Here is a 15,647-nt window from a genome sequence, read left to right on the forward strand (position 1 = left end):
GCTTCTATGCTGTACCGGAAGCAGTGCCTGGGAAACCAGACCTCACGGGGCGAGGCCAGAGGACGCCATGGCAGACCTGAAGTACAGTGTAAAAGTCTATGTCCTGAACGAAGACGAGGAATGGAACAATCTAGGCACCGGTCAGGTCTCATCCACCTACGACGAGCAGTTCCAGGGCATGTCTCTGCTTGTTCGGTCAGATTCAGATGGGTCAGTCATCCTGCGGTCACAAATACCTCCAGACAGGCCCTATCGGAAACATGAAGAGACACTAATTGTTTGGTATGAAGCTGAGAACCATGGTTTGGTGCTGAATTTCCAGGACCCAGCCGGCTGCCAGGATATTTGGAAAGAAATTTGTCAAGTTCAAGGTAAGGATCCGTCTGTCCAAATCACACAGAACATTTCAGATGAACCAGAAGACGACTTTGATGAAATGTCAGTAATTGGTAATACGGTTGTGCTGCCTGACTGTGAACTCAATACACTTGATCAAATTGCTAACATAGTTAACTCAGTTCTCGCCTCACCTATCCGTAGGGAAAGACTGGCTCTGATCTTGAAAAATGAGGCTTACATTCAAAAACTACTGCAACTGTTCCACACTTGTGAAAACCTAGAGAACACTGAAGGTTTATACCGTTTGCATGAAATTATTAAGGGAATTTTATCCCTCAACAAGTCATGTCTGTTTGAGATAATGTTTTCTGACGAGTGTATCATGGATGTGGTGGGATGCCTTGAGTATGATCCTGCTTTGGATCAGCCAAAAAGGCATAGGGACTTCTTGACCAACGATGCAAAGTTCAAGGAAGTTATACCAATAACTAACTCTAAACTTAGGCAAAAAATACATCAGACATACAGAGTACAGTACATTCATGACATTCTTTTGCCTGTGCCTTCTATATTTGAAGACAATTTTCTTTCTACACTTACAACGTTTATTTTATCCAACAAGGCTGAGATAGTAAGCATGCTGCAGAAAGATCACAAATTTTTGTATGAAGTTTTTGCACAGTTAAAGGATGAAACTACACATGATGATAGACGGTGTGAATTGCTATTTTTTTTCAAGGAATTATGTTCATTTTCTCAGGCATTACAGCCTCAAAGCAAAGATGCACTATTAGAAACATTGACACAGTTGGGAATTCTTCCTGTTCTTAAAATCATAATGATCAGGGATGATTTGCAAGTGAGGTCAGCTGCTGCAGTTGTATGTGCTTATCTAGTGGAGTGCAGTCCATCCAGGATCCGAGAATTTATAATTTCAGAATCCCAGGTGTGCAAAGATAGTGACCTTTTCATTAATGTAATAATTAAACAAATGATCTGTGATACTGATCCTGAGTTAGGAGGTGCCGTTCATTTGATCGTAGTTCTCCATACTCTACTTGATCCACGCAACATGCTGACAACACCTGAGAAAAGTGAAAGAAGTGAATTTCTACATTTCTTCTACAAACATTGCATGCATAAATTTACAGCACCACTTTTGGCTGCCACCTCAGAACACAACTGTGAGGAGGATGATATAGTTGGGTATGACAAAAACAAAAATTGCCCCAATAATAATCAAACAGCACAACTGCTTGCTTTGATTTTAGAGCTACTTACATTTTGTATACAACATCATACATACTACATAAGAAACTATATCTTGAACAAAGACTTGCTAAGAAAGGCCTTGATATTGACGAATTCAAAGCATACTCACCTGATTTTGTGTGCTCTTCGCTTTATGAGAAGGATGATCAGCCTTAATGATGAAATTTATAATAATTACATCATCAAGGGAAATCATTTTGAGCCAGTTGTAAATGCTCTTCTAGATAATGGAACTCGGTACAATATGTTGAATTCAGCTATTCTTGAGCTATTTGAATACATAAGAGTGGAAAATATCAAGTCTCTTGTTTCACATATAGTTGAAAAGTTTTATAACACACTTGAATCGATTGAATATGTTCAGACATTCAAAGGATTGAAGATTAAATATGAAAAAGAGAGAGACAGACAAAGTCAAATACAGAAGAATTTACATTCTGTACCGCAAAATATAGTAGTTTGCAGAGGTACCATAGAAGAAATGGAGCTGAAAGAAGAAATATGTTTTATGGAAGATGCAGAAGAAGCAATTATGCCACCACTGGAAGATGATGATGAATTTATGGAGACTAAAAGAACCCAAGAAGGAGAAGCAGTTATGCCACCACTGGAAGATGACGATGAATTTATGGAGACTAAAAGAACCCAAGAAGGAGAAGCAGTTATGCTACCACTGGAAGATGACGATGAATTTATGGAGACTAAAAGAACCCAAGAACATGAAGACAAGGTAGACTCTCCCAAAAGAACATCTTCTGGTGATTTCAAATTCTCTTCATCTTATTCTGCTTGTGCTGCTATTGGAACAGGTAGCCCAAGTGGTAGCAGTGTGGTTCGTTTAGTGGATCATCCAGATGATGAAGAAGAAAAACAAGAAGATAAAGAAGATGAAACATCCCCCAAGAAGAAACCTCGTCTTAGCTCCTAAAATCTGTATGGAGCATCCTCAACATGTGGCTCAACAAAAATTCTATAAACATCAATGAGCTAAAAAGACTGATTCCACAAGCTTTTTCATGTGAACTTATAATGATAAATCACAGATATGCTGAGTTAAGAGGGTTTAATTCTGTAAAAGCAAAATTTCTCATAATCTTAAAAAAAAAAGTAATCAGAACCTGGGTGATAAGCTTTTTAGCAAGAAAGTCTTAATTTGTGGCATGATTTGGGGGAGGAAACCATCTTTGGGGAGGAAAGTCTTAGTTTGGAATGGGGAAGAACCAGGTTGATAATAATAATGTAGTTTTGTTCTAGAGGTATATATTAGAAACAATAACAGTTCAGTTGAAAAGCCTACAACATTACTTGTATAATGCTTCTAGTCATGGTATTCTTTCCTTCAGTCACCTTGTTAACACAAAAGTTTAGTTTATATGAAAGACAAAGTTAACTATAAAATAAAGTTAGTCTCTTCAGACATTTCTGTAAAGATATAACAGAATTTCAGCATATAAGTAATTGGAAGGAAGTAGCTTTCAGAGTGTACTTTCATTCATTAAAAAAGCAAGCTGGATTTACAATGTGCAGTTATTTGTTTTTATTAAAACGATAGAAATGTATTCTCTCACTGTTCTGGAGGCTGCAAGTCCAAAATCAAGGTGTCAGCAAGGCTATGACCCCTCTGAGACACTGGATAGCATCCTTCCTTACCTTTTCCTAGCTTCCTTCCACGGGTGGCCATGGATTCTTGGAGTTCATTGGCTTGTAGCTGTATTAGTCCAAACTTTGCCTCTGTGATCACATGGCATTCTTCTTGTGTCTATGCGGTTGTTTATATAACTTTTTTTTTTTTTTTTTGAGTTGGAGTCTCACTGTGTCATCGAGGCTAGAGTGCAGTGGTGCAATCTCAGCTCACTGCAACCTCTACCTTCCGGATTCAAGTGATCCTCCTGCCTCAGACTCCCACATAGCTGGAACCACAGGCATGCACCACCATGCCAAGCTAATTTTTGTATTTTTTTGTGGAGACGGGGTTTCGCCATGTTGGCCAGGCTGGTTTCAAACTCCTGACCTCAAGTGATCCGCCCGCCTCAGCCTCCCAAAGTGCTGGGAATTCAGGCATGAACCACCGTGCCCAGCCTAATATAACTATTTTAGATAAGAGATGGCAAGCATCAGTCCAGTAGTATTTGCAAAATTTTCTCTAGGATCTTGGGAGTGAGTAGAACAGAGTGCTTTCTACTTCCTAGAATGTGACTGGTAACTTTGAAGTCATTTCCTGATTCCTTAATGAAGTTTATCCTTCCCAAAGCAGCAAGTAAGTTTTAAATAGTAATTTATAGAGACTAACATACACAAACAATCGTGCTGAATGAAGCAGTATTTAATATCTAGAAACCATTTTGGACCATGAAAAAGTTATCTAAGTGTTAAAATCACCACACAGTACATAAAGTTTTTTCTATAAACAGGGGTGTAACACGAAAGGTGCTTTACTAAAGAGTGTATGCAAATATATTTTTAAAAATAAGTTGTAGTAAAGAATTAATAGATTTTATTTTTAGAGGAGCAATTTAACTGCGTCTCTTTTTCCTAGAATCACTTAAACTGAAAAACAGTTTCTCCCATTTTGAAGATTTAGAATTAATATTAATTTGGGCTATTGTTTGAATGAGATGAGCTGTCTGTTTAGATAGAAAATGTAGTTTTCTTTAAAACAGACATTTATTTTGTATTTTAAAATACCACTGTACTTGTTTTTTTACCATTTGGTGATATTTATACTGAAATATAAAATTCAGGAATTAAGTATGACCCTGTAATTTCAAGAATAAAAGAGACCATATTAAGTTTACTGTTGTTCCAAGAGGAGACACAGCTTATGCAAAACTAAAAGATTCTTCTGTTAAAGCTACAAAGGGAGTATATTCCTAAAATGACAAACAATGATTGCATCAGATATAAAGTCTACTGAAGTCCATGACCTCTGGAGATATACATTGCAGAGGTCATGATACAGTGGGGAAACTGCATTTTCACACTTCTCAAGCCATTTTAGTTAATTTAAATATTGTAATAGGATTATTCATGTTGCAATTATATGTCAGAAAATGTAGTGTGTTAGAAGAGCATTTCATGTTTTCTATCTGGCTAGACTTTCAAGGGGATGGTTATCCACAGTACACACATGGACAGAGTTTTGTTTTGAGAAAATATATACTTAACTCTTTATTATGGTGGAAGTAGCACTGGTTCCTTAATAAAGCAGCTAAGTACAACTAGACAGAGAAGAAAATTTCTGTGTTTTTTGTTTGTTTGTCTTTGAGACAGAGTCTTGCTCTGTTGCCCAGGCTAGAGTGCAGTGGTGTGATCATAGCTCACTGCAACCTCAAACTCCTGGGCTCAAGTGATTCTCTCGCCTCAGCCTCCTGAGTACCTGGGACTATAGGCATGTGCCACTGTGCCTAGGTAATTAAAAATTTTTTTTTGTAGAGATAGGGTCTTAATATGTTGCCCAGCTGGTCCTGAAATTCCTGGCCTTGAGTGATCCTCCCACTTCAGAAAAATTTCTGTTTTGATATTATTTCTGTATATTTCTCTCTTATCAGCTAGTTTTAATCTGCCATTTAAAAAATCGACACTGTAGGGGAAAAAAAGAGAATATTTGCATTTTTTGCTGTCTTTTTCCCAGTGAGTTTATAAGGAAAGATGAAGGAGGATATAAATATAATGGGATGTAAAAATAAATAAAATATTTTTGAAAAAAGAAGAAGAAAAGAAAGAAAAGGACAGGCATTCCATGGAGCTGTGTAACCTCTATGAGCCCTTGTCTAGTCTTAGCTACTTAATGTTAGGGAAACCAGCGTAACAAGCAAAATGGTGCATAAGCAAATTGGCCATTAGATGGCATAACCTACTATTAAGAGAACATTTAAGAGGGCAACAAAATGCAGAAGAGCAATCCTTACTGTCTATACAGTGAATGAAAAATTAACCAAAATGTTCAGTCTCTCTAGCCATGGTGAGTGAGAAGATACCATGTCAAGAAAGTTTAATTTCATCTTTAAGTTTTCTAGAAGTAACTTCAAAAGTAACTTTAAGTATGTTATTGATGATACAAAAAGAAGAAACATTTTGAAATGGTCCTGTATTTACCATAAAATCCAGGTGAGCATTTTTGAAGAGGTGCCCCGGACTCATCAAGGTTTTAGCTTTGAACACATGACTTCCGGTAACTTTAATGGCTTAGTGACTTTCTAAACAACAAAAAGGGAGAGGGCAATATAAAAGATAAAGCAAAAGCCTCATATTCAGACAGCCCTTGATGATAATGCAGGCCCTGATGCTTACCAGTTCTGTGACCTTAGACAATTTACTTATTTTGTCCTCTAGCTACAATTTCTCCATCGTGTTTTAAAGATTAGAAACTATATGTAAATTACCTGGAACATGTTTAGCACTCAAGAAATAGCTTTTAAATATCATTAGCAGCCGCAGCAGTAGTATAATTATTTCTAAGAAGATGAGAGATAAAGCCAGCTATAACCACTTATATCACAAGTTGTGCTCACAAATTAATAATCTTATATTCTGGATCAAATTGACAGAAACATAACAAATTAAAAATTAAAGACTCAGTCCTGATTGGAGGATAAGTCTATGTGTATGTATTGTGCCCTGCTGAGACACAACTAAAATAAAAACATAAATGTAGAAAGAAAAATAAACTCTCATATAGCAATGAAGACACTTGGGTAGAGTGATGTCTGGCATGTTAACCAAGGAATGGGTGCTAGATGACAGGAGTGAAGAGTGAAATTGAAATTAGAGGAGTAGGAGCAGAAGTAGGGAGGGAATTGAAGATTTGTAAAAGTGACAAGAGTCACCTAGCCTTGTTCCCTCCATGCTTCACCCCAGCAAGCAGAGTAGTCAACTAAAATGTATACCTGGATAACAGACCAAATGTCCTTTCCCTAAAGCAAATGTAATTACAAAGCTGAGGGCCCTGATATGGATGTTGTTGCCTCAGAGTTAAGCCCTTTTCTTTAAGGTGTTGGAAGGTCAAAAGCGCTGAACGTTTACCACCTTTAAAGAACAAGTCACAGTGTTTTGAGGAAAGAGCCACAATGCCTGGCTCTTACCCAAGAAGTACAGTCTGAGAGTATAAATGATGCCCTTGAAAAGAAAGTTTTTACAATTGGTAGGGTGGCCCCGTCCAAATGGTACCTACATCAGTTAGGAAAGCAAGGTGAGAATGCTAGCAGCTAAACCTTAAGGTTCCCAGTTCAGTTCAAATAATTGAGACTAGTCCTTGTTTGGGAGATTTGTTAAAGTGCAGTCAACTCAATATGCTTGTTTGTCCATGCTCAGCTTGGGGGCATGACATTAGTGTGTTCCAAGGAATGACTGAGACTGAAGGTGAGGTTGACATCAAGAGGTACACGTGCATATGTGTGTGTGCAGGAGCTGGCATCATCTCCTGTTGTTTCTGATAGACCTCTCTATAAGGTAAAGGGGAAAGGTAGTTAGATTGACCTGGTTGCAAGTGGCCAGCCCAGCAGTCAGTTAAATTGAAGGTCCTTGCAACTGTTTGGGAAAGCTGCACCAGAATGTTTTCCTTGGGGAGGAAGGCTCCTGAGGCCGTCCTGATAAACAAAGATCATTAATGCCCTCCCTTCTCCTGTACAACCCCAAGCATTAGGTTATTGCTCTTCCTTTATCTCCACAATACCTGATTCTCCCATTCTGCTAACTGTAACTTTGATCTTTTTTTCAGTCATATCCTTCACTCACCCAAACCTTTCATCTAGAAGGATCAGTTGTAAGAGGGACAAGCATGTTTTTATAAAAGGTAACTAGAATTAAGTTTGAATCACATAGGTCCCATTTTTGCTAGGTTGCTCCCCACAGGTATACAAATAAGGTTGGCCTGGGAAAAGAAATGTGCTCATGTCCAGGAATGGTCAGGACAGAATTCCAAATTTTCAAAATAAGTCTATATAATTTCTCACCCCTTCAATACTAAACTGTAGCCAGTAGATGGCTAAAAGAAGGTGATCTCTTTCTGGGGACAGCCACATTCAATGAGCAAGTTGTCTTACTCTGACCTAAGGTTTCTTAAATTTACCAGTATTGATATTTTGTCCCAGATAATTAGTTGTGGGGACTGTCCTATGCATCGTAGGATATTTAGCAGCATCTATGACCTCTACTCACTAGATGCTTGTAGCACAGGCTCAGTAGTGACAACCAAAAATGTATCTAGAAGATGTTAAATATTTATTGAGAGGGCAAAAATCACCCTCGATTGTGAACCACTGATTAAAAACGTGTGGAACTCTATTTAAGGACTTCTCTTACTATGTGGGTGTTGGGTCCAATTCCACTAGCCTGAGTCAACTTATCTCTTTTCCCTCTACTTGCAAGGGCCAAGTATGCACAAAGGCCAGGTTCATACTGCACTTTTATTAAAAGAAAATGGACCTTGCTTAGGAGTATAGAGATACTGATCCTGCCTTTCATTAAAAGAGTGACTGAGACATATTTGACACCTGTGATGATCAGCTTTCTTATTTGTAAAGTATGGCAAATAACACTGTTATGGCTAAATTGGGTTCTGATAAAATTCATTTGTTGAAGACTTAATTACCCTTATACCTCAGAATGTGACTGTTTATGGAGATAGAGCATTTAAAGAGGTAATTGAGGTAAGATGAGGTCGTATGTGTGGGCCCTAGTCCAATACAACTAATACACTTAGGAGAACAGGAAATTACACGTGGAAGAGAAGACACGTGGAAGGGAAGGGACGTATGAAGACACAGGGAGGAGGTGGCCGTCAACAAGCCAAGGAGAGAGGCCTCAGAAGAAAGCAACTCTGATGACACCTTGATCTTGGACTTCTATCCTTTAGAATGGTGAGAAAATAAATTTCTGCTGTTTAAGCTACCAGTGTGTGAAAATTTGTTATGGCAGCCCTAGCGAACTAATAAAAACACCTGGTAGGAAGAAGTTAAGAGTATATATCCTATGAATACCATAGAATAATTATGATAAAGTGTTCACAAGTGAGATATGACAATAGCCATGATTTATTGAGCATGCATTGTGTGCCAAGCACATTGTCCTAGGTGATTTTCCTACATTATTACTAATTTCACAATAAACTTGCAAGGTAGATATTGTGGCCATGATAATGTGCCTTTTAGAGAGGAAGTATAATTGACTAAGGACCCCAAGCACTGTGCTCTGAAATTGCCCTATTTCCTCCCAAATCATGCTTCCTAGAGGCTACTCCCATCCAGTGATTAGCTTGGCAGGAGTACTACCGCAGGCACATTCCTGGGAGTTGAAGGGTTTCTCTGACTGGAGATTTTAGATTGAGTTCTTTCTGAAGTCCTTCCTGAACTCCTTTTAGATTACACAGTGATCTAAGGTGTTTCCATCACAGCTTCATTCCTTCCTCTTCACTTGGAGTCAGAATGCATCCTGACCTGATGACTCTTTCAGCCTCCTCTACCTCACTCCCGGTTGCCTCTCACTGATATCTTCCCTGACAAAGTCCTTGTATGCTAAATCCTCACGTGATGATTGTTTCCCAGAAAACCTTGACTGACACAGTATATAATATGACAAACAGAGGCACGAAGAAGTGTGTGCCGAGAAATACAGAACTATTACTAGTGGGACTATTCAGATATAAGTTTGTCTGACTCCATAGACTGAGTTCTTTCCCCAGCATATATTGTGTCTCAGAATCTATAGTGAAAGTACATTAAATGTTTAAAGCATTATATGCACCTACCATATGTATTCATTAATAAGGTAGCAATATGAAATCAATATAAGATCTACGAACAGTCTAAGCCCATAAATGGTAAGTGTCCCTCTTTCTGCTTTACCTATGCTTCCAAAGGTCATGTTAAGCTAACACTGCTTGAATTCCCCTTCACAAAAACAGTACTCTGCAAACTATTTTCAGTACACTACTAAGAGGTAGCTGATGAAATTTTAAGCCTCTGAAGCCAAATAGGTAAAATGGCTAACTTTCATTACATCCCAAACATTGTGCTAAGTACCTTATATGTATGGTGGGATACTTCAGTACTAACAATGGAAGTACATATCACCATTTCTCCTTATATATCCCTCATGCTAGAGTTTAGTTGCTAATTTGAAAAAAATGCTGGAAATAGGGGTTTACTTAATTTACTGAGACTAAGTTTCAGCCCCATTGAAGAATGGTGGTATGAAATAGAAATTATGTCAAATTTTATAAACTTAAAATTAAATATCTTGCATGACTGAGTATCCTAGCCCCTAGGCATGCATCAATGCACGTTTCTAACTTTCTATTGAATTGACTGTTTGCTTTCCTTTTCTCTTTATTGCTTTGGAAGTTATTCTTCCTATTCTAATCTAGTAGTTAGTTACCTTTAAATTGTAACATGTACACTTCATCTTACACAGACTAAATTTAATTAATAAGCCTATCCTCTTGGATAATAAAAACATCTTTTATATTCATCATTCCTCTACAGTATTGCATATGATTGCTGTTTTAATATATCTGACATGTTTAGTTGTTGTATTAGTCCATTCTCATGCTGCTATAAAGAACTGCCCAAGACTGGGTAAATTATAAAGGAAAGAGGTTTAATTGATTCACAGTTCTGCAGGGCAGAAGAAGCCTCAGGAAACTTACAATCATGGTAGAAGGGGAAGCAAACACATCCTTCTTCACATGGTGGCAGGAAGGAGAAGTGCTGAGCAAAGGGGGAAAAGCCCCTTATAAAACCATTAGATCTTGTGAGAACTTACTATCATGAAAACAGCGTGGGAGTAATTGCCCCCAAGATTTAATTACCTCCCGCTGGGTTTCTCCCATGACATATGGGAATTATGGGAACTACAATTCAAGATTAGATTTGGGTGGGGAAAGAGCCAAACCATATCTGCTTTTAAAACAAAAACAAAAACAAAACAAAACAAAGAAACAAAAACAGAGTCTCACTCTGTCGCCCAGGCTGGAGTGCAGTGGTGTGATCTCGGCTCACTGCAACCTCCACCTCCTGGGTTCAAGCAATTCTCCTGCCTCAGCCTCCAGAGTAGCTGGGATTACAGGTGTGTGCCACCACGCCTGGCTAATTTTTGTACTTTTAGTAGAGACGGGGTTTCACCATGTTGGCCAGGCTGGTCTCAAGCTCCTGACCTCGAGTGATCCACCCTCCTTGGCCTCCCAAAGTGCTGGGATTATGGGCGTGAGCCACTGTGCCTGGCCCATATCAGCTGTTTTCAATGGAAGGGTTTTAGTCTCCAAACTGTTGGAATCAGAAACAAACCAAATTTGAGATACATTATTTCCTGCCCTACTGCAATGACTAAATTGAGCAATTATGTGGGTACTATTTAGAGAAAACTGCAGAAAACTACTTCTGTTGGACAGTTACTAAGGCAACTGTCTAGAAAAGAAAGACATATGAATGGGCTGAGGAGCCTGTTAAGCTATTCAATAATATTGAAATGTTTCTGCCATACACATTTTCAAAGATACTCTACAAAATCCAAAGACTGTTTTGATCTATCACATTTGACAGTGGAGAACATACAGTATTTTGATGTATTTCCAAAGATTGTGAAATATAAAGAATCGCAGATTTATTTCATTCCTAAAATAAAATATCCTGTGAAAAGCGATTCATATTTTTTTCTCAGTTTTGAGGATTACTCTTTAAAAGTAATTAAATTTTGTATAATTTCTATGAATACTAAATATTATGATGTTTAAATCTATAATAGATTACATATTATGTGAGAAATCACACTATGATAGAGTTTAGAAAATACATCAGCTTCCTTTTGATAAATACATTTTTAATTGGCTTTATATAGCTTCACTAATATTTTATACATGGGGAAAAGTGTATGAGACATGGATTTAGAATGGCTTTGTGTCATTATTGAAGGATTTTCTACCTATTAGATTTTTAGATCATTCATATAACCTGTTTGAGTCTCAGTGTACTTATCTATAAGACAATGCTAATGCTTCAAATAAGAATATAGGCAAAATTACAGAATGTCAAAATAACAGTGGGAGGTTGATTAATATTATCGACTTAGTTAATCTGACATTGTAACAGTTTCTTTTTTATACTTAATGACTAGTGCAGTTTCATTTTTATTTCTCACATAAAATATTATATTAGGCTATACAGAGATATAACCCCATATTGGTACTCTGAAATTAGATTGTAAACAATGATTTATAGTGACTTCTATTTTTATTATTGCAAAGTATTCAACTCAGTTGTAAAAGAATTGGCACATTTATCTTTGCTTTTTTTCTTCCAGTCTCTCTTTGGAAATTATGTGATGATATTTAAGATATAAGTATAACCTTCTTGTAAAATACCTGCTGGTCAGGCGCGGCGGCTCACGCCTGTAATCCCAGCACTTTGGGAGGCCAAGGTGGGTGGATTGCGTGAGGTCAGGAGTTCGAGACCAGCCTGGCCAACATAGTGAAACCCCTTCTCTACTAAAACTAAGAAAAATTATCTGGGCATGGTGGCAGGCACCTAAAATCCCAGCTACTAGGGAGGCTGAGGCAGGAGAATCGCTTGAACCCGGGAGATGGAGGTTGCAGTGAGTGGAGATTGTGCCATTGCAGTCCAGCCTGGGCGACAAGAGTGAAACTCCATCTCAAAAATAAATAAATAATAATAAATGAAAAATAAAATACCTACTAATAAGATTAAAGTCTCCATTTAGCATTCCTGAAATCTAAGAACTATCATCCCTACATTTTGCTCAGCATCTATCCTTATCAGTTTGATGTACTTGACTTTGGTGTTCCATGGATTTATATAAATGTACCCATAGCAAATTCATAATATGGCCATATTAGTAGATATTCACTTTTTGTCTTATCCATTCTCCCTCATCTTCCTTGAGAAGTATTCTAAATTTCTAATAGGAAATTCAATTCCCAATTCTTAGCAAAGCAGTTTGCCTCTGTGACAGGCTGAAAAATATATTCCCTAAAAAAAATATATATATATACATATATATGTATATATATGTCCTAATCCCTGGAGCCTGTGAATGTTTCTTGAAATGTCAAAGTCTTCGAAGGCGTGATTAAATTAAGAATCTTGAGAAGAGATTATTATCCTGGATTAAGTGAATGGGGCCTTTATGAAATCACATGTATCCTTATAAGATGAAGTCAGAGGTAGATTTGATACACACTCAAGCGAGAAGATAATGTGAAGATGGAGCAAACAGAGATTTGAAATTCTAACCTTGAAGATTGAAATGTTGCGGCCACAGCCAAGGACTGCCAGCAGCCACAAAAAGCTGAAAGAGGCAAGAAACAGATTGTTCCCTGGGACCTCTGGAGGGAGTGTGGGCCTGTCTACATCTTGATTTCCACCCAGTGATACTGACTATTGGACTTTTGGTCTCCAGAAATGCAAAAAGAATTTTTTGCTATTGTTTTATACCACCCAGTTTGTGGTGATTTGTAACAGCATCCACAGAAAACTAATACATGATGTAACAATTAAAAATACAAATTAAGCTGGGCATGGTGGCTCATGCCTATAATCCCAGCACTTTGGGAGTCTGAGGCAGGCGGGTCATAAGGTCAGGAGTTCGAGACCAGCCTGACCAACATGGTGAAATCCCGTCTCTAATAAAAATATAAAAATTAGCTGGGCATGGTGGTGTGCACTTATAATCCCAGCTACTCAGGAGGCTGAGGCAGGAGGACTGCTTGAACCCAGGAAGCGAAGCTTTCAGTGAGCCGAGATCACGCCACTGCACTCCAGCCTGGGTGACAGAGTGAGACTGTTTCAAAAAAAAAAAAAAATTAAAGTAATGAGATGTTATTCTGCACTTATGGGTAAAGATTTAAAATCTTGATGAAATATGGTGGTGGAATAAAAGTTGGGTACATTTATACTATTCTACTGCAATTTCTAAGTATGCATAGAAATAAACAGTTAACCTTTGATTCATACATTATCTTCTTGGAATTTTTCCTACTAACATATTAAAAAATTTTGAAGAGACAAATGTACCTTGATATTTATTGCAGTGTTGTTTAGAGTAGCAAAATCTGGAAGCAACTCAAGTGTCCATTGGCTAGTAACTAGAATTACACATTACAGCATAGTACATAAATATGTAACATCATTTTCCCTCAGTTTCAGCTAAGGTTCCACTGTTGGAAAACAAAATATAGCCATATTTGCTAAAGTGAGGCACCAGTTCATTTATGCATATCATATAAACAAGTTATATGGCAGTGTGTGGTGGCTCACACCTGTAGTCACAGAACTTTGGGAGGTTGAGGCAGGAGGATCACTTGCAACCAGGAGTTCAAGATCAGCCTGAGCAACATCGGGTGACCCTGCCTCTACAGAAAGGTAAAAAGGGGAAAACAAAACATAATAACGTCAGAGGCATTTGACCCAGAATGACTCCATCTTGAATAGGGGCTGGGTAAAATAAGACTGAGGCTCACTGGGCTGCATTCCCAGGAGGTTAGGCATTCTTAGTCCCAGGATGAGATACAAGGTCAGCACAAGATACAAGTCAAAAAGACCTTGCTGATAGATAAAGTGGGATGTGGAAAAGAAGCCGGCCAAAACCCAAAAAAAAAACAAGATGGCAACAAAAATGACCTCTGGTGGTCCTCAGTGCTCATTGCATGCAAATTATAATGCATGCTAAAAGACACTCCCACCAGACCACCAGAGCCATGAAATTTTACAAATGCCATGGCAACGTCAGGAAGTTACGCTACATGGTCTAAAAAGGGGAGGAACTCTCAGTTCTGGTAATTGCCCAACCTTTTCCTGGAAAACTCATGAATAGTCCACCCCTTATTTAGCATATAATCAAGAAATACTATAAGTATACTCAGTGAAGCAGCGCATGCTGCTTCTCTGCCTATGGAGTAACCATTCTTTATTCCTTTACCTTCCTAATAAACTTGCTTTCACTTTACTGTATGGACTCACCCCAAATTCTTTCTTGCATGAGGTTCAACAACCCTCTCTTGAGGTGTGAATCGGGACCTCCTTCTAGTAACAGTAATATTTGCTAAAGCAACAGTCCATTTCTGCACATCATATGAGCGAGTTATATGGCCAGGCACAGTGGCTCACTTCTATAATCCCAACCCTATGGAAGGCTGAAGTAGAAGGATCAGTTGAGGCCAAGAGTTCAAGACCACCCTGGGAAATATACCAAGACCCTGTCTGTACAAAAAAATATATTAAATTAGCTGGACACAGTGGCAAGCACCTGTAGTCCTAGCTACTCCAGAGGCTGAGGTGAGCCATGATTGTGCCACTGCACTCCAGTCTGGGTGACACAGCAAGACACTGTATCTGAAAAAAAAAAAGTTATGAAGAAAATTTATGTGAACCTGAGCCTACACCTGAGACTATCAATGAGATTTAAATTGAAGTTAGGTGGCCAGGTGCTGTGGCTCACACCTGTAATCCCCGCATTTTTGGAGGCTGAGGCCAGTGGATCACTTGAGGTCAGGAGTTTGACATCAGGCTGGCCAATATGGTGAAATCTCGTCACTACTAAAAATACAAAAATTAGCCGGGCATGGTGACATGCTCCTGTAATCCCAGCTACTCAGGAGGCTGAGGCAGGAGAATCATTAACCTGGAAGATAGAGGTTGCAGTGAGCTGAAATTGCGCCACTGCACTTTAGCCTGGGAGGCAGAGCATGACTTTGTCTCAAAAAAAAAAAAAATTAGGCAAAGGAAGAATTTATTTGCAGATGTTTTCAGTAGTACTCTGGTACCTTCCTCTTATCTCATGGTTACACATACCTCTTGAAAGGGGGTAGGGACAATGGTGCTTTTCATTGCTAGTCTAGTGAGAGGTGCTTTGAGAAAACTAGTTGGAGATTTTGAAATGTGTTCCTTGGAGTTTGGGGGACAGAGTGTTCTAGTGTTTGACTCTGTAGGTGACAAGGGAAAACTTGCCCTTCACCGTCTGAGGTTTCCTCAGACAAAAGGCAGGTTGATAAGAAACATGGCAAACAAACTTATTAATGTGCACAGGGG

General features: G+C 38.4%; 1 protein-coding gene across 1 annotated transcript; it reads left to right on the plus strand.

The window, feature by feature from the left end:
* Positions 1–22: 22 nt before the first annotated feature.
* PPP4R3C (protein phosphatase 4 regulatory subunit 3C) lies at positions 23–3,131 on the plus strand. The gene has a single exon (XM_073013260.1). The coding sequence runs from the start codon at positions 68–70 to the stop codon at positions 2,537–2,539; it is 2,472 nt and encodes an 823-aa protein (XP_072869361.1). The 5' UTR covers positions 23–67; the 3' UTR covers positions 2,540–3,131.
* Positions 3,132–15,647: the final 12,516 nt, after the last annotated feature.

This window comes from Chlorocebus sabaeus, chromosome X (genome assembly GCF_047675955.1).
Source record: "Chlorocebus sabaeus isolate Y175 chromosome X, mChlSab1.0.hap1, whole genome shotgun sequence".
Taxonomy (NCBI): Eukaryota; Metazoa; Chordata; class Mammalia; order Primates; family Cercopithecidae; genus Chlorocebus; species Chlorocebus sabaeus.

What these genes read in the sequence shown, in the direction of transcription:
- PPP4R3C (XM_073013260.1), top strand. Translation starts at nt 68, where the DNA reads ATGGCAGACCTGAAGTACAGTGTAAAAGTCTATGTCCTGAACGAAGAC.